Genomic DNA, 19,196 nt, shown 5'->3' on the forward strand with positions numbered 1-19,196 from the left:
ACCAAGAAGCTAATGTGGGGGGGGGGTGAAACATGATAAAATGCCTCGGGGAAAGGACCCCCCAAATTGTGAATTCGAAACCCAGAGACTTTGATTTTCAAGGAAAAAATATCCCACATTTAGAATTATATAACTTCTAGTTGGACCGCTTTTGTAATGATACAAATAAATGTGTAGGTTGTGTTTCAAATCTCTGGGTCACTGGCAAAAAAAGGCATTCAACTGAGAAGAAGATCTGGTGAAGATGAACAAGAGAATGTGGCCACCCTGCCTCCTAATGGTAGCTCCCGTGTATGCATATGTAGCTCACAGGCAGCTAGAAAGAGAATCTGATTGGCCGCCCTCACCCAAGCAGATGAGAAGAGGAGAATGCAGCTGCAGTGATCTAGTCATAGCCTGAGCCTCCATTCATGGTGATCTCCCACAGAAGACGGTCAGGGGCAGTAACCACAGGCGGACTGCCTTTCTCACCAACGCTCACGACATGTACTCCAACAAAGCGGCCTTTAACAAGTGACGAGAGAAAAACAATCAAAGATAAGAAGATAGATTATTAAAAATAGACTTGGTCGCCCATCCTCCAAATCAGCGTATGCTGCATTGGACACAAAATGGTCAGCTTGTCCGTACCTCGCAAAATATTAAGAGACCACCCCAGGTAAATCAAAAAACTCTGAAAGAAAATGGAAACGGTTCAGGTGTTTTTAAACCTCAAATAAGAAAGAAAGTGAGTCAGCTACCTGCAAATTACCCCGAGAACCACTAAGTGTGACCTTAAACAAGAGGCAAGAGACTGAATAAACCAGCGAAACACAATGGAAATTCAATATACATACGCATATATATATAGCTAGATATATAGATAAATATATATAGTTTACATATAAGTACATAAGTCTGGTCCAGACATTTTACATCAATCAGAATACTTCTTAGCATTTAAAAAGCTATACCACAATGTTGGTTAACCCTCTTACATGTTCTGTGCTTGAAGCCTGTGAGGAATAGCAGGGCACGCCAGCAGGAGAACTCACTCTGGTCTGTTGTGATGTGTCACACATGTTCTGTGCTTGAAGCCTGTGAGGAATAGCAGGGCACGCCAGCAGGAGAACTCACTCTGGTCTGTTGTGATGTGTCACACATGTTCTGTGCTTGAAGCCTGTGAGGAATAGCAGGGCACGCCAGCAGGAGAACTCACTCTGGTCTGTTGTGATGTGTCACACATGTTCTGTGCTTGAAGCCTGTGAGGAATAGCAGGGCACGCCAGCAGGAGAACTCACTCTGGTCTGTTGTGATGTGTCACACATGTTCTGTGCTTGAAGCCTGTGAGGAATAGCAGGGCACGCCAGCAGGAGAACTCACTCTGGTCTGTTGTGATGTGCCACACCACTCCGTCGCATACAGATGCAGAACCCACAATGTGCGAGTGTTCTCTGTGCTGGACTGAACGCCACAACAGGAAACGTGACATCAGGTGTAGGTGACATGTATGTAAAGGTCATCAAGAAATGATACATGACCTGGTGTCCTACACTATTTCCGTTACAATATAACGGCACATCATTCCCCTTTTGCAGCGACATAGATGTTAATAACAGGTAAGACTGCTACACCAGTGACTCTAGGTAGTCTCCAGCTCACTCTTTGCATGTACTTTCTGATCACTCTCCAGTCTGTTGCATGCCTTTAAATGTGTTGGTTGCGTATTCTTACTCCCCCACTCGTGCTCTCTTCCAGACTATGCAACAATGCATCTCACATCACAAGTGGCATAGTGCAGGCCCCCATCATAGCAGCTCATCTCCTCTGGATGGTGTCCAATCTGTCTTAACCTTTTTCCAGACATGTCCATCAGCACTGGGCACAATATTCAAGGCGAGACAGAAAACGATGGATACAGTGGTGGCCCAACTACCTTTTGAATCTTATTTTGGGATGCCACCTCCTCTATAAGCCCAAAACCCTTCTGGGACATTATATTACCCTGTTGCATTGATGTGAGATCACTGAATATTTAATTATTAAGAGGTGTATTTTTCTAAGTGCTACATGTCCTCAAAGTGCTTAAAAGAGGTGTCAATGTGAACGTTCAGGCCTCAGTCACACTAAGTAACCATCTCTTGTGCCCTCTCTCTCCCTGCCTTTTACTGCTGTTCCAAGCAGTCTCAGCCCAACATTCAAAGCTTTACACTTTGCTACATTATATTTGATTTGCCTCACATCTCCTCTTCTTTGGCTTTCCCTCTGCTATGCCGATGATAACAGAATTAAAGGGAATGGGCCCTGGAACTCTGCTGCTAATTCCCTAAGCATGCACCCTTTGTCTTGTGTAACTTATAAGGTCCCTAAACTAGTTTTTAAGCTGTGACCCAGGCCAGGTTGCTTAGCTTGCCTCTGATTCTCCAATGTGGAAACATGTTCAAGGCCTTTATGAAAGCCAAGCAGAAGGCAGCCATCTCTTCTACTCCATCTTAGTCTAGAGTGGTACAGTAATTTAAAAAATATATTACGTTAGAGACGTGCCACCTCCTACTAGTAGATCCCACCCCTCTGGATTATGTGATCCCTTGTACAGAGGCCCTACATCTTGCTTTCCTAGATGTACAGGCATCAGATTCTCCTTGATTATTTGAGGTTTACATTTGCGGGAGGAGTGTGTTAATGGTTATTCTCCTTTTTTTAAGCTTGCCTACCAAGAGATATAGCCACGGTCTATGATTGCAGGACTCAGTGCGCATGATTATAAGAATATACATACACTGCACATGTCCATACTATTTGCATTAAACCCATTTCTGGAGGCACACATGAACAAATACTGTTAATCAAATCTGCAACGACTCATTGCTCTATTAGTCTAAGTATGGCCCTGAAGTGTCATGCTTGTGATAGGCTTTCAGCGCTTGACCAATAGATACACTTGCGCTGACAATATTGCAGACAATCATTGTGCTTCACTTTAACAGCCTCCTATTGAGGAGTGAAGAAGAGACATGTTGATGCAATGCAACAGCAAGGCTCTCAGGCACCCATGCTGCCAGGGATGGTGACATCTGCCTGCAAAAGGCATACAAAATACTAGAATATGTTGCATACATTTGTATAAAAAATAAATATATTAGGCTTATTGGCATCTGAAGTCCGCAAAGGAAGGAAACCACCATCATATGTTCTTCCTCTCTCTGCAATCGCTTAACATGTTTCATGAGAAGTTAAGCAAGGGACCAGTCACAACCTGATTGACTCTCCACACTCAGACACAAAACACAGTTGTGCACATTCTAGCACTCATGTGGCTGTGGGACTGGAGGCAATTAACTGTGACTCCGGTTGCAATTGACCTTCTGCTGCGGAAGCCTTTTCACATTCACTGCATCTGTAGTGACTCCTGCTACTGTTCCCTCTGTGCAATGCAATTCGACCTTTGCTCATCTTGAATGTCTTCCCACAGTCGCTGCAAATGTAGTTTTTCACTCTCATATGAGTCTTCTGGTGTTTCATGAGAGAATAGTTGTACCGGAAGTTCTTCCCACATTCATAGCAGGGGAAGGGCCTCTCCCCAGTGTGTATCCGGTGGTGCTTGATCATGGATGAGTTTTCGCTGAATCCCTTGCCACACACAGAGCATGAGAAGGGCTTTTCACCGGTGTGAATTCTCCAGTGTGTCAGCAGCTGCGAACTCCGGCTGAACCGCTTACTGCACTGTGTACATGAGTAGGGTTTCTCGCCGGTATGGACACGCTGATGTTTCACAAGAGAAGAGTTGTTAGTGAACCCTTTGCCGCAGTCACTGCACATGTATGGTTTTTCCCCGGTGTGAATCCTTTTGTGTTTCACCAGAGAGGAGCCATCTGCAAAACACCTCCCACACTCATCACACGAATAAGGCTTCTCTCCAGTGTGAATCCGCACATGCTTCAAGAGGGAGGAGTTATTGTTGAAAAGTTTGCCACAGTATTTGCACGATATGTTTTTCACACCAGAGTGAATCTTCTGGTGCGTTATTAGAGTTGAGCTGACACTGAAAGTTTTCCCACAGTCTTCACATTTATAGGGTTTTTCTCCGGTATGAATTCTCTGATGGGTCAAAAGAGTGGAAGTGACACTGAAACACTTCCCACAGTCAGTACATGTGTAGGGTTTGTGGCCTGAGTGGGTCCTTCGATGCTTTACAAGAGAGGACTTATTGCTGAAACCTTTGCTGCACTTTTCACACACATAGGTTTTTAAACCAGAGTGGATCCGCAGATGTTTGACAAGCGAGGAACTCTCACTGAAGGACTTCCCACAGAGATGGCATGTGTACGGTTTTTCGCCTGTGTGAACTCGCTCATGTTTTTGCATTGCAGACTTATTACTGAAACCTTTACCACATTCGTTACAAACAAAGGCCTTCTCTCCCGTGTGAATTTTCTGATGGTTTATAAGAGTGGAGCTTACACTAAAACTTTTGCCACAGTCATTACACGTATAGGGCTTCTCACCAGTGTGGATTCTCTGATGTGTTATAAGAGTGGAGCTGACACTAAAGCATTTCCCGCAGTCGTGGCATGCATAGGGTTTCTCACCTGTGTGGATTCTGCTGTGCTTAAGGAGCGAGGAATTGTAACTAAAGCTCTTTTCACATTCGTTGCATGCATATGGTCTCTCGCCTGTGTGAATGCGGTTGTGTTTCACAAGAGCAGAGTTGAACCGGAAACACCTACCACATTCAGCACATTTATACGGTTTCTCCACAGTCGGAGCGCTTTGAGGAGCCACATGAGGGTCACGTTTATGCTGAATTTTGATTGCTTTGGCGATGGAACTGTTGTCATTACGTCGTCCTTCACAGGAGCTCTGACCAAAGTGACTACTGGGATTCTGTGAAAGTCCAGACTGTTCTTTGAAGCGTTTCCAGCTTTCCATGAATGAGTATGGTGCCTCCTGCATGTTATTTTCTTTTTGTATGAAGGGACTGTAGTTGTTCCAGGTTTCTGTGCACAAGTATGGGCCTTCTTCCATGCAGTCCTCCTGCTGTATGAAGGAATTCACGGAACTGACTTGACTTCTTTCACAGTGCGAGGACAGATCTAGAATAAAATGCTTTTCACCTCCTTCACCATCCGAGGACTGATCCGGTATGCAGAGTGCAGCACTTTCCTCGCAGTCAGATGACTGATTGACTACAGAGTTTCTGCCACCACTTTCACAGTCAGAGGATTGTTCGAGTATGGAGTAGCTAGCCTCACTTTCACAGTCCGAGGACTGTTCTTGAATGGAAGGGCTAGCACCTCTAGACGGGTGATGCAGTGTAGAATTTTTGGCACGACTTTCAGAGTCGGGCGAGTAATCCATCACAGACTTTCTAGCTTTCCTTTCACGGTCACAGGAGAGATCTAGTATACAGTTACTGACATCAATCTTGCTATCAGTTGAACGATCCAGGCTATGCTCACTTGCACCACCTTCCAAGAGACATGGCGGACCTAACACAGAGCTTCTGGCACGTCCCTCAGCATGCAGAATGAATTTGCCGGAGCATTTTCTTTGGAAGGAAGACTGACCCAACAGGAGTTGTTGTGTGCCTTCTTCGCAGTTTGTAAGCTCATCCGAGCCATTTTGCATCAGCTCCCGATGAAAAGCATTAGCTCTTTTGGATACAAAGACTGTCTCTGAATACTGGAGAGGTGTGCCTTGATCCTTCCTCAATAATGTGGAACCAGATTCCGCCAGATCCCGCCAAACCTCCCTTTTTTCCATGGTTGGAGTCGCTGTTGAAATAAGACAACAGATTTCAGGGACACAAAGTTCAACGAGACCAATTAGTTTTTAAAGGTTAACTAGCAAATTTTGAAATTTACATTTTTCCTGATTAGAAGTACAACCAGATTGATTAGCAAATGTGTTATTATTTTCAGTTTCATAGGAAGTTATTGGGTCTGCAGTGGTTTCCTCCCACAATGCTTATAGTCAACTGGTCGTGATAATTTGTTCTCCACAACATAAGAGAAATACGCATGGATGGGTGCGCGACAAGGATGAAGGGGCAGAGTGGGGGGCACCACCATAATAATAAGAAAATAATTATATGACAAAGGTGAAACTGCCATGACCAAACTGTCAACTTTAAAAATGGTGGGATGAAACAACATTGAAACAGTTATTGATATCCAAAGACATACATTAAACATACAAATGTTTTGCATTCTTCCGAGACTGGAGCATTCACAGGACATCAGAGATGAAAATGTTAGTCGCATGAAAGAGCAAACTTTAGGAAACCCTTACAAAGAAACAGAAATATAATGTATAATATTGCATAATCTATACCATCGCAACTCTTGTTCAGTCGCGTACAGTCCTGGGTCATTAATGCTGGCCATTTGAGTGCCTCATGTCTGCAGTCTATAGGTGGGTGTAGTTTAATTTCTCAGGTCTCCAGGTTTATGACAGTAAAGTAACATCAGAGATGCAGTGTTGGTAGGGAGATTTATGTTGTAGTAAACTGTCTTCTTAGAAACAAGGGTTGGCCCCTTCCTGCTATCAGTAACTACTGTCCAGGTCTCTCAATTATCCCATTTCATGCATTGAAAGAGTTACCAGTCATTTTTGTTCCTAGAGCAAAAACAGAACCGGAGAATGAGTAGACATTATGGTGTTGCAGTATGCAGGGATGAGTCGGGTAGGAGAGACACAATATGTTTTTGGTAGCCATTTGCCACGGGTTTGGTCAGATGGTCAAAAGAATTGAAGCCGAGGGATGAGCGAGTGCGCCAAGGCGTTTCTGATCCCTCAGTGGTTTGAGCTGCTGCAGCAGAGGCAAATATACATATCTAATCTACAGGAAAGAAGCTCCACATCCCTGTGGACTAGTTGTTCAATACCATGTAAATGTCCTCACATAAACTCACACAAGTTATGAAAGTGCAGACGTGGAAGCGTTTCCAGCTTTCTATGAATGTGTTCGGTTTGTCAGGCAATAATAAAAAATTGGTAAAACTCATTAGGTAGATCCGCTGGTGGAAAGATATGCAACCCGCAGGTCACATATGTTTTTTAGCAAGTGAGAGATCTAAAAAGTACCAACAGGTACTGCCCATTTGAATTCTTTTTTCCTACTAAATATAAATAGCAGCCACGAAAAAAGTGGAGGAACTAATACATTTATTAGGGAATGGAAGAGTGTCTCCTGAATGGAGTCGAAGGCAATACAAGATTTACATTATTTGCAGTGGGAACTTGAATCACCAACTAGTGATAAAGTAATTAGCGAAGCTGTGATACTGCATTATATATTACTAACATGATACCGTCTATTGTTGAATGTTAAAGGTATTTATACTGCGCACCGTCACCAACGGAATTGAACAAGAGGCGGGTGAAGAGGGAGTAGGAAAGTGAGAGAAGTGGTGTGTTGTTGGCAGCTTCAGTTTGATTTCCACCGTGCGCTGAGCTTTGGTGCGGGTATCAGACCGATGCAAGACCTTGTGTGCTGTTGGTGCGGTTTATGTGTTGTTTGTTGTTGTTGCGGCGTGGTGAAGTGCGTGCGGTTTGCTGGCCGAGAAACGGTTGTGTGGATTTTAGGGTGAATAAGGTATGCAGAGATTTGAGCATAGGTTTAGTAGGTTATATATCCTAGTCCTTGCATATCTTGTTCTATTTATCTGGCATTCCTGTAGGTAAGCTCAACTGCTTTAATTGCCTTAATTATATGTCCTGGTTAAACATGCAAAACATATGAGCTGAGAAATCCCCCATTAGATGGCGGCTGATTTTCATTTCATGAATAGTCTGATGGAGTCATCACTGTTTTTCCGGCTGTGACCTCCTCCCGTGTGGCCAGCGGACAGCAGCCGCTACCTGATCCTGGCCCTGGGGGCGGCTATATGAGGGAGGATCAAATGGGGGGCAGCGGGACAATCTCCGGGACATACCATGGCTCCATCGGATGAAACATGGTATCTCCCTTTTCCCTTGTAGGCTGAATCCACCATTTGCAACACTCTAATGGCCTGTTGTGATTCTTCCCCTGCTCAATCAAAGGAGAATGCTAAATTTCTCTAATTTCAATCTACAGGCCAACTTTCAAACACTGACTTGTCCTCAAAATCTATTAGAAGCATTCCTCCAATGTTTTCGTGCAAGTAAACTAAAAAGGACTACTATTCCCAGAAACACCTCGACACTACGACGAAGAAGAGGAGTGGAGTTTTGCAGAGCAGGAGAAGCCTTGAGCACAGGAAATGCTCTAGTTGTTGGGAGCACGCTCCTGGTCCCAGGACATATAAAACAGGACCACCAGAAACCATGGTAGACATTGGTGGGAGCGGGTTGCTCCTCTGTGCGAACAATGGGTTGAGAGAAAGACAGTGGAGCCAACTGGCTCAAGTCCTGAGAAGAGGAAAGCTGTACGAGGAAGACCACTCATGGCGGAAATGCCAGAAGCCAGTGCAGGGCACGTGGGTGTTCGGCAGTAGAAAAAAGCAGCAAGATACTTACCGGAGACGCATGCAAAGCAGAGAAGCCCAGCTGCAACCATGGAAAGCAGTGACGTGGAAAGCCGAGCTGGACGAGGAAGAAATTACCCGAAGAATGTTATCGGAAGCTGCGTGTGTCGCTCTAGAAAAACGGACACCTCTCATGATTGACGGCAAACGTATTTTGGTGGCCGTGGGCCAACCGTCTCATGTACATAACGATAGAAATACAGGTTTCCAAGTTTGACCAATGAGCGGCCATTTTGATGTAACAAGAATCGCCATTTTGCTCTTTAACAATTGCTTATTGCTTTCTGTTCAAACTGCTTCGCAGCTTAGGTTTGCCAATTCTGCTTATTCTGCTGACTGTTAACATTGTTGTCTAAAACGTGAAAGGGCAAGGCCGCGAGGCTAATAAAGAGTTCGCTGAAACACAACGTGGGCAGCCCAGAGAGGAATGCCCAGCTCTCTCCTGGGTGTAGCCTTGAAGGAGAGCCGCAGGGCGTTTAATCATTTCACAGCTGCCAGCCAGTCTCGTTATATGGTAGAAAATGTTAGAATAAGGCAGCTACAGGCCTGAATTATGCTCCTCTTACGGCCCCCCTTTTCTAGCCCTGTAGAGCGTGTCGGCTCCCAGGACACGAATAGCAACTCAAAGATAGTAAGGTCTGGAATGTGACTCTTCCCCGTATGTAACTCGCTTACAAGAACAGAAGGACGATGTTCTGTTCAACAAAGAAGTCTATCTCTACACTTGCAAAATTGCATATTGTTGCATATTGTTACTAGAATAGATATTTGAAGGTGTCATATTTGTCAAAATGATCACAAAGAAACCCAATAAAGGGCGGTGTTAACATGTCATAGCTGATAATAAGATGTGCATTTTGTATATATGTAACTGATGTATGTAATTCGCTCTCTTGCGTCCCTCGAGGTCTAGAGATACACGTCGCGGGGCGTGAGACCGAGTTGGCCAATTGAGACTCTTTTGCTTTGCAATAAACCCTAGCTTTGGGAATTCAACCTCGTGTCTGGCGTATCTATCGTGTGTGGTGACTTGCCTTGTTTCCATAATGCGAGGGACCCCTAGGGGCCCCTTTCAAGATGGCACCCGAATAGGGACCCTCCCCCACTTCTTCCATCGTGTACGTTTTAATTGAGTAAAGGCAGAGAACGGCGAGGAAGGGATGATCGAGCCCGGATCAAGAGGTGTTCGGGGTGCCCTGTAGAAGTGTTGAGAGATTCCTTTGCAGATCTGCACACATCTCATCCCTGACTGACGTACCTGGCTAGAGAACAAGGAGGCGAAGGTCCCGAAACGAGGCAGAAGCCATGAAATGCAGACACGATGTCATTGGTTGCGTCAGTATACAGACGAATTGTGTCCTGGAGGACAAATTGATTTATCAGGTGAGTCATACCCCGATTCAAAATAACCCTGATATTGGTTGAGTTGACTTTGCAAAATCAAACGCCCTAGCTAAGGTTGATTAACCAAGGGGAGGTTGAAACATGCCTGGGGTATTGTCCAACCTAGCGGGGTTTTTCCGCTGCGGTAGACAATCTTTGGAAGATGGCCAAATTGCACCAATTGGGGGAACGCCGGCGTATGAGATGTATGTGAAGTATGGTGTGGGAGCGATAATATTCTGTGAGACTTGACATAGGCAAACCAGAAAGCAACAAGACCATCACTGGCCGATAAATGGTAGTTTTGAGATAGCGAGAATAGATAACCTGGAAAGGGTGTTGATAAGAAAGAAAGCGCGTCCTGCAGCATTTGATATCGTTAAGGACTGGAGAAGGGAAGCAATGCTCCTATTTAGAAGTAGAGCGAAGCATGCGCGCAGGCATAAATCGAAAGGTGAAGTAGCGGAAGAAAAGGAGGAGGAGGAGTGGACAAGAGTCTAAGGAGGTCAGGTAGACGTGACCAGTTGAATATAGAAAAAATATACCCACAACGAGAATTGCACATAGCAGATGAATTGATAGAAAACATATTGATCCATACAAAACAAGGCTCAAGATCAGAAGCGAGGCCAAACACGCCAGTAACAACTGCTCAAGCCCCTCCCGTAGCTCAAGCCCTCCCTTTGGCACAGACTGCGCACGTAACACTTCCTATTAGCCAACCAGGCCCACAGCAGACACTCCCCGCTCCTGTTGTTCCATCCGCACCTCCCGCCTTAGATACAGACTCGGTATCGTCCGTCCCTCCCAGGGATGAAGTTGAAACCACGGGGGCGAGAGGCGGGACTGAACAAAGTAGATGCACAAGGGTAACTCGCAGCGGGTTCAGCAAGGAAAGGAAGGTGGAATTGCAGCAACAGCCAGAGATGTATATAGACGGGAATGATGGGACGGCAGCATTGGCCTTGATGTATAACTTCCGAAGAAGCAACGAAAGACAGGTAGTGTTGGAATGTATGGGTGAATATTTGGTGGAGAGATGGAAACAGTTAATTGGGAAATAACCACCACAGCGATTGTTAGATTTGAATGCATTAGCACGCTGTAGAGAAAGAGATGAAGAAGTAAGGGAACATGTATATGGACTTTTTGAACTTAAAAATGCATTGGATGAGGCCACCAGGGGGCGAACAGGCGATGGCTGCCTGAAGACGCTGCTCCCGCCGAAACTGGGTGTGGTGAGGGATTGAGCCCCCCCCCCGCAACCTCCCAACGGAACATCTGCGGTTCTCATTGGTGGTTAACCCCGGGGGACCGCCCCGGGCAAAAGAGCGACGCTGAAAGACCCTCGGGTGCCCGAGAACGAGGCCTTGCGGCCCAACGAGAGGATCCCCAAGAGGCTCCGCCCACCTCCGGAGCTGCATGGGGAGTCGTGGTGCGCGGTAGCCGTTGAGGCCTGCAAGCATGCCTGACCTCTCCACCCCAACCCAGTCACAGAGCATGCCAGCGCTCCGGCGGGGACTCCACGGTCAGGGCCCCGCGGCACAGGAGGACGGTACCAGCGCGGAGCGGAAGCCCCAGGTGGCGGCGACTCGAGCCGCGGATCCGGACCCGCCAAAGGATAGGCAGCCCGCCTGACCCAAGCTCCCGAACATGGAGTCGAGCAACAGGGGCGCCGAGGCCCCGTCCAACGGACCCTGGCGAGGGCCATCAGAGCGGTCGACAGCGGACAACAGCGGGACACTGCTGGTGAGGAAGGTGAGAGGCCCAGGCGGGAGGAGACTTACACAGGTGGTGGCCCCTGGGCTCCTTCCCAGGGCGAGTGCCCGCCTGGAGACGAACTCTGAAGAAAACATGGCCGATAGAATCTAATCAGCACGCCGTGGGTGCTGCGCCCCCCTTCCCCGGGGGCCTAGCCTGGACCTTCATCCGATCACAATTTGACACACATCGTCGCCACCTCCCCACCACAGGGACAGACGACCACAAGCAGTGGGAAAAGGGCGTGTAAAGCGTGTGAGGCCCCCACCAGAGGCCGTGGGGCGTGTGCCCGCTCAAAGATAGCTCCACACGGAACGGTTTTGCCTGAAGGAGAGAGGGCAGTCTCCCAGCAGGGTCATCGCTCTTGGCCCTGAGGACCGCCGACCGGAAGGAAAGGAAGGGAGATCGGATGAGTTGGCGCCACACCTTCCAGGAGTACCGTTACCAGGACGCCAGAAGGGAGAATAGCGCCCCGGAACGGATGACCAGAATGTCCCAGCCCGAGACCTCGCCCCCACCCACCCTTACAATGGAAAAGGGCTTTGCCTCGGTCCTGCAGGAGATCAGAGACATGCGGGCGGACATTGCCCAGAAAATGGAGAACATGGACCGTAGGGTGGACAAGGTCGAGGACAGACTGTTGCAGCTGGAGACCAACCAGTCCTCAGCAACGACCCAAGAGATGGACATGTCCCCGAGAATAGCTGCTCTAGAAAAGAGAGACGAGGAAAGGGCCAGGCAAATGGACGATTTTGAAAATAGGGAACGGAGGAACAACCTCAGAATCTTTGGGGTGCCGGAGTCGGAGGGAGAAACGGAAAGAGAATTGAACCGGGTGGTGAGGGACATCATCAACCTCCTTTTCTCGGACGAGATGACGACCGAATCAACGTTTGATCGGGTCCACAGAGCGGGGGGCAGAGCTGGGGGCCCCCGGTCAATTTTGGTCCGCTTTCATTACTACACTGAGAAAGCGAAGGTTCTGGAGGAGGCCAGAAAGACACAGGAGATAACCTATAATAATGCACAAGTGTCCATTTTCCAGGACCTCTCTTCGTACACGCTGGCCAAACGCAGGATGTGCCGCCCTCTAACACAAATGTTAAAAGAGAAGGGGGTGCGCTATAGATGGGGGTACCCCTTCTCCCTCACGTTCGAGTACGAGGGTCAACGGTTACAGAGGAGGACATAAGGGGAGCCATCCAAGAGTATGTGTCGGACCCAACCCCGCGGAGAGAACCCACGGGATTCGCAGCGGAAGGAGCCAGAGAACGCAGGCCACAAGGAGAGAGGAGAAAGAAGACGGGTCCACGGAAATTTAAGTAATTGAACCCGCCGTCCCCGACGACGGACAGGGAGGACGCCGACCCCGGACACGGAGGAGCGGGCCGGTCGGGCCTGGGGTAGTCTGGTAGCTGAAACACCAATGTGGAAGTGAAAAAGGGTACGGGGAAACCGGGCAAATAACTCAGTTCACGATCACAACGTCCGGCCTGGCTCAAAGACGAGTTGACTTCCAGGACCATGGGGCACAAGGACGTAAGGGGCCTCCCAGAACAGCAAGTATGTTGGCTACCTGGGAGGCAGGGGGGGCAAGGGAGATCAGGTCATAACACAAAAGGAGCTGGAAAGGAAAAGTGCCATGAGTCAGCTATCCAGTAAGATGTTGATCCTAGACAATGGCTGAGGATCTGCCTGCCCTGGGCATGGGTTCCCTTAATGTGCGGGGGTTGAACACCCCAACCAAGAGATCCTTAGTCTGCAGGGAATTCAGGAGGGCAAAGCTTGATCTGCTCTTTCTTCAGGAAACACACTGGGCTCGGGGGAAGGAACCGAAACTGCGAGGAGGCGGGATCGGGGAGGTCCTCAGCGCATCCCACAGAACCAAGAAAAGGGGGGTAGCCATACTGCTAGCAAGGGATGTTGGCTTTGAAGTGGAAGCCACGGTGAAGGACCCAGAGGGCCGATATCTGTTGGCAAGGGGCTCTTTGCGGGGCTACCCTCTGACTCTGGCAGTTGTGTACGGCCCCAATGAAGGCCAGGCGCAATTCTGGGAGGGAGTGAAGGACAGATTTAAATGGTCTGTTCACGGGATGTTGGTGGTGGGGGGGATTTTAATATGGTCCTAGACCCAACCGCGGATAGAAAACATTTGGGGCCCCAGCCCACTAGGGCTGCAGATGAAACCATGGCCCGTACCTTCCAGAGGGTCAACGCGGAGCTGGGCCTGGTGGACACCATTCCGACTCCCAGGACAGGGCTCCCCTCCTTCACTCAGCAATCCACACATCATACTCCCGTATAGACTACATCCTGGTAGACAAACCCCTTCTTCCACATGTCTCTGGCCACAGGGTTGACCCGGTCCCTTGTTCCGACCACGACTTGGTCCGTACCACCATAGTAGGGGGATGGCGGAGTGGCAGTAGAGGGCGATGGAAATGTAATGACTCCCTGTTGAAGGACGAAGTTCTGGCACAGGAAGTGCATGTTAGGCAGAAACCTGTGCAGTTCCCTCTGGGACCACTGCAAAAGATTTAGGACTACAGGTGTTTGGCAGTAAACCCACTTGGTAGCAGTCTGTACCACACAGATTCACTTGGTAGCTGTGGCTGAGCAGTCAGACTTCCCTCAAGAAGAGTTAGGCAGTATACAGAGTATTCACAATAGGTCAAGAGCACACAATAGAACAAGTAAACACTGACCAGGGCTTGGTGTAAAAGAGATATAATTATTTATTTAAAACCACATCTAGAAAAACACACAGGCACTAATAGTAAGCAATTCAAAAACACGGTCACTAAAAGATATACACGCCCTTAAAAGAATATTAGACAAGTCTTAAGTAAAGCCCCACTTATTTTCAGACAGCGGTGAGCGCTTAACGTAGATGGCACTCTAATAGTTCGTTTTTAAAAAGGGAGAGAAAAGCAGAGAACAAATTGAAACAGATCCCAACACTTTTACAAGAACAAAGCAAGAGAGGAAGGCAAAGTAAAACCGTGAATTCAGAGTTAGTAGGTCGGATCCGCTTTAAGAGGATCCAAACAAAATGTGTCCAAGGTCACATGGTTGCAGTGCACAAAAGTCTTGTAATGGTTCAAAAAGAAGTTGGATCAAAGAAAAGGGACCAGTTAGAGGGTCAAGGCGGCTAGCCCAGTCCAGAAGGTTAAGGAGTTATTATTACCTTGTTACAATCTTTAGAAAGGGAGGCCTGGCAGACACGGTACCTTAAAGTGGTGAGAACGCTCCAGCGGGGGCAGTTGTTCCTGGCAGCGGGTGCAAGCCGGTGCTTCGTCCGGGGGAAGAGAGGATCTCGTCGTGGAGGAAGACAGGGGCCCGTTGCACTGCGAAGAAAGAAACCAGCCGCGGAGTTTCTCAGGTACAAGGAGCGGTCCGTTGATTCGCGGTTCAGTGGTGAGTGGCTATCCGGCCGCCGGGGTCCTTGGCACGGGCAGTTCGACCACAAACCGGGCTGGGGTGCGAAGAAAGAAAGGCAAACTGGTTTTGCCCACCAGTCAGGGGAAGAAGCCTCTCCAGCCGGGAGATCTTCTCTGTCGTCGGGAAGTGGTGAGTCGTTTCCGAAGGGCTCCACCGGTGGTGTCGTCGTGGTAGGTCGGCTCAGCTTCTCCCTCGTCGGATTCTCAGGTCATGTGGCGACTTCTGAAGTTCCAGTCCCCAAAGCCCTGCTTTTATGCAGAAAACCCCCATTCACGCAGCCTAGCTGTCACTCAAACATGCTAAGTGGTGAGCCGGCCGGCTCACCACTTGGGCCAATCACACAAGAGTGTGATTTGAGTTACCACAGTAACTCAGTCCAGGGTGCCTAAACCCCCTTCCACACCCCCTGTGGTACCCAGACAGAGTGGCACCACTTTTGGAGGCTTCTGTGGAGAAGCCCGCCAAAAAGTGGAACAAAGGGCTCGACTTGGGTTGGAGTCACAGAAGAGAACACAAACGCCATTTTAGAATCAAGTCTTGGCAAAAAATACCAACCGGAGAATTAATATTAATTAAACAAACCGGCGGTATGTTCGAGGCTATGAGAATTAAATAATTAAAGTTGGTAGCCTCGAACAATGGGAAAATCCCATAGGAAAATATTCGCGGTCGAATATAAAAAGTAGTTTCCACTGCCACCAGCCACAACTCAATCAGGGGGGACGGAGACGTGCCCCCTCGACTAACAGACCCCGGGGCAATCGAATTGCCCCGACGAGTACGTCCACAATATGATGGTATGTACTGGTTTCTGTTAATAATTTGGGACTAGTAAAGCCAATGGTGACTTTACATGCCCTGGGAGACAGTAGTCAGTCCCAGGGTATGGAGTCTATGGTGGGGTGTCATTAGGACACCCCTGTGTTACTGCACGGAGGGTGCTGTGTAACACACATAGGAAAAACGCATAAGACCCTATAGAGTAAATGACCCCATAGCCCATAAAACACATTACCAGTCAAAGGAATACCATAAATCATGTCCAAGAGTGGGAGGAAAGAGTCTCACTCTTGGCAGGAGGAAAAAAACAAACTCCAGAAATCCAGCAAAGCTGCCGGGGGACTCACTAGGTTAGGAAATTCAGCCCAAAGAGAGAATTCTCCCTAACAGTGCAGGACGCCATCTCTGAGTATTTCGAGTTGAACGACAATGGCGAGGTGGGCACACACGTGCTGTGGGACGCCTTCAAGGCGACCTTACCTGGTGTCCTCATTAGAATGGAAGCCCAGAAAAAGAGGGAGAGGGAGGACCAGGAAAAGTCCCTGAGGGAAAAGATAGCCCAACTTCAGCCGGGTGACCTCCCGGAGGCACCCCTGGAAAGGGATCAGATTGCCTCCCCAGAAAACTATAAACTCCAGTTGAAAGACCTCCTGTTAACATAAGACTGAGCGGAGCCTCCAACTAGTGAAACAAAAATATTATGAGAAGGGGGACGGAGCTGACAAAATCCTGGCCTGGAAGCTTAGAGAGATTCAGAGGAACAGAACAGTGAAGGCAGTGAAGAATGATCGGGGATCATTAGATCATGACACCCCAAGCATTGGAGCAGCCTTTCGCCGTTATTATGAAAAGTTATACTTGTCAGAATAGGACGGGGATGACACTCAGATTGAGGATTTCCTGGACTCCATCCAGATCCCATGCTTGACAGGCGAAATGGCGGAGGGTCTAGAGGGCAGGGTGACAGAAGAGGAGGTGGAGCACGCGATCAGTGGGATGAAGGTGGGAATGTCCCCGGGGGAAGACGGCTTCTCCGTATACTTCTATAAGAGGTTTTGGGCTATCCTAGCCCCACACCTGGTGAGGGTGTTTAACGTGGTGTTAGAGGGGGGCTCTCTGTCGGATACCATGATGAGGGCCATAATCGTGGTTCTGCTCAAAGAGGGCAAAGACCCCACTGAATGCTCCTCAAATCGCCCGATTTCCCTCCTCAATATAGATGTTAAGATCCTGGCCAAGGTGATAGGTAAACGGATGGAGGGGATAATGCCCAAGCTGGTTCACGGGGATCAAGTGGGGTTCACAGGGGGCAGGCAAGGCTCTGATAACATCAGGAAGACGATAGACCTAATCCACCATGCCCAAGAATCAGACCTCGAAGCAAGTCTGCTTTCCCTGGACTCCGAGAAAGCTTTTGACAGGGTAGAGTGGAGGTACATGCAACTCCTCCTCCGTCGAATGGGCTTCGAGGCTCACATCAGGAACTGGGTTTCCGCCCTATACGGGGCCCCAACGGCGAGAGTACAGGTGAATGGAGAACTTTCCGACTCATTCCCTCTCACGTGGGGGATGTGGCAGGGATGCCCACTCTCCCCTTTAATATATGTCCTGATGATGGAGCCCCTGGCCATAGCGGTCCGAGCCCACCCCAACATTAAAGCGATTAAAAGAGGAGAAGTGGAGTTCAAGCTCTCTCTGTTTGCTGACGATATTCTAGCATACCTGGTGGAACCCAGCTCTTCGCTTCCCCCCCTCCTGTCCCTGATGACGACCTTTGGGCAATTCTCGGGGCTAAAAATAAACTCCCTCTTGCTCCGACACCTGACATTCAACTGCATAAGGTCTTTCAAACTGTAAACCTCAGTGAACTGCACCACCCTCTTTCTGCTCTAAAACCTGGCATTAACTGTATAAGCACATGCAATCTATAAGGCTGATGAACTGTTCCTACCGCTTACTCTTGTGTGTGTCACTGTAACCAAGTTCTCAAGTATTCTTGTAATGTTCGTGCCCGGCTACCTGCGGGTTTGGTTTTGCGCTATATCAAATAAACAAACAAACAAACAAACGCATCTAAATCAGTGTTACTCCCTATGAGGGTTCATGACCCGGGGCGGGACCACCGGGATAGGTGTGCGGTGATTGTGGTGGAGGGACTCCATTAGGTATTTGGGTGTGCTCCTAACGAGAGATCTCTCAAAATTGGCCTCAGCGAATTATGGGCCCATTATGGCGGAGATTAAATCGGATCTGAGGAGGTGGGGAGGTATGATCCTATCCTGGTATGGGCGCATGACGGCGGTGAAGATGAACATCCTCCCGAGACTGCTGTATCTCTTCACGGCACTCCCAACGGGGGTCCCCGACCAGATGTTTCGAGACCTACAGAGGGCTGTCCGAGAGTTTGTATGGCAAGGGCGGAACCCGAGGATAGGGAAGGCCATTCTAACGTTACCTAGGGAGGAGGGTGGTTTCGGGCTGCCGCACTTCCTGCTCTACCACCGGGCCGCCCAGCTAAGGGTCCTGTTGGAGCATATGAAGGAGGGGATGGGCACCTATTGGTCTTATCTGGAGGAGATGGATGCCCACCCTCTGAAAGTACGCGACCTTCTGTGGTTGCCGCGTAAACACATCCCAAATAGGCTGCAGACCCACCCAACCCTGGGAATACTTTGGTCGATCTGGAAAGAAGGACCCACAACTGCACACCTCACTTCATGGCCCTCCCCGATGTCCTCGCTCTGGGGCCACCCGCTCAAACTAGGTAGCAGGGGATTCAGGAATGCCCAGTCCTGGTCGGATGGGGGGTTGGAATGGGCGGGGCAACTGTTCAAGGAGGGCGAGTTCCTCGAATACGAGGAGCTGCGAGATGCGCTTGGGGGGGGGGTCTCTTTCAGTCTTTGAATATTTGCGCCTGAAGGGCATCCTCTGTGACCAGACTTGGGGCCTGAACTTGCGGAGACAGTTGACCCCCTTTAAAAAGTTACTGGACACGGCCACAACAAGGAAGGGGGTAGTATCCAAAATGTACCAAATATTGAACACTGTTAACTTGGAAGGGAGGAGTGGGTTTTGTGGGTTCTGGAATAACTTGGCCGGAGAGGCTCTCTCGGAGGACGCATGGTCCAGGGTATTTAAAATAGCTTTCCATGGGAACCTATTTACGTCTGACATGGAGCACAACTTTAAGATCTTACAGGGATGGCATAGGGACCCATTGAAATTATCCAAGATGTTCTCGGGGGTGTCCCCAGATGCCCAAGAGGATGTGGCCAAGTGGGGACGAGGGGTCACATGTGGTGGTTCTGCCCTAAGGTACAGGGGTTCTGGGAGAAGGTACGG

General features: G+C 48.7%; 1 protein-coding gene across 1 annotated transcript in view; it reads right to left on the bottom strand.

Annotated features, from left to right (window-relative positions):
• Positions 1-822: 822 nt before the first annotated feature.
• LOC138517017 (zinc finger protein 271-like) overlaps positions 823-19,196 on the bottom strand; it is a 138,179-nt gene continuing 119,805 nt past the window's right edge. Inside the window, exon 2 of the mRNA XM_069632525.1 lies at positions 823-5,753. Within this exon, the coding sequence (XP_069488626.1) occupies positions 3,289-5,753 (2,465 nt within the window). The 3' untranslated portion in view covers positions 823-3,288. The remainder of the gene's footprint in view (positions 5,754-19,196) is intronic.

This window comes from Ambystoma mexicanum, chromosome 6q (assembly GCF_040938575.1).
Source record: "Ambystoma mexicanum isolate Mex_15411 chromosome 6q, UKY_AmexF1_1, whole genome shotgun sequence".
Classification (NCBI taxonomy): Eukaryota; Metazoa; Chordata; class Amphibia; order Caudata; family Ambystomatidae; genus Ambystoma; species Ambystoma mexicanum.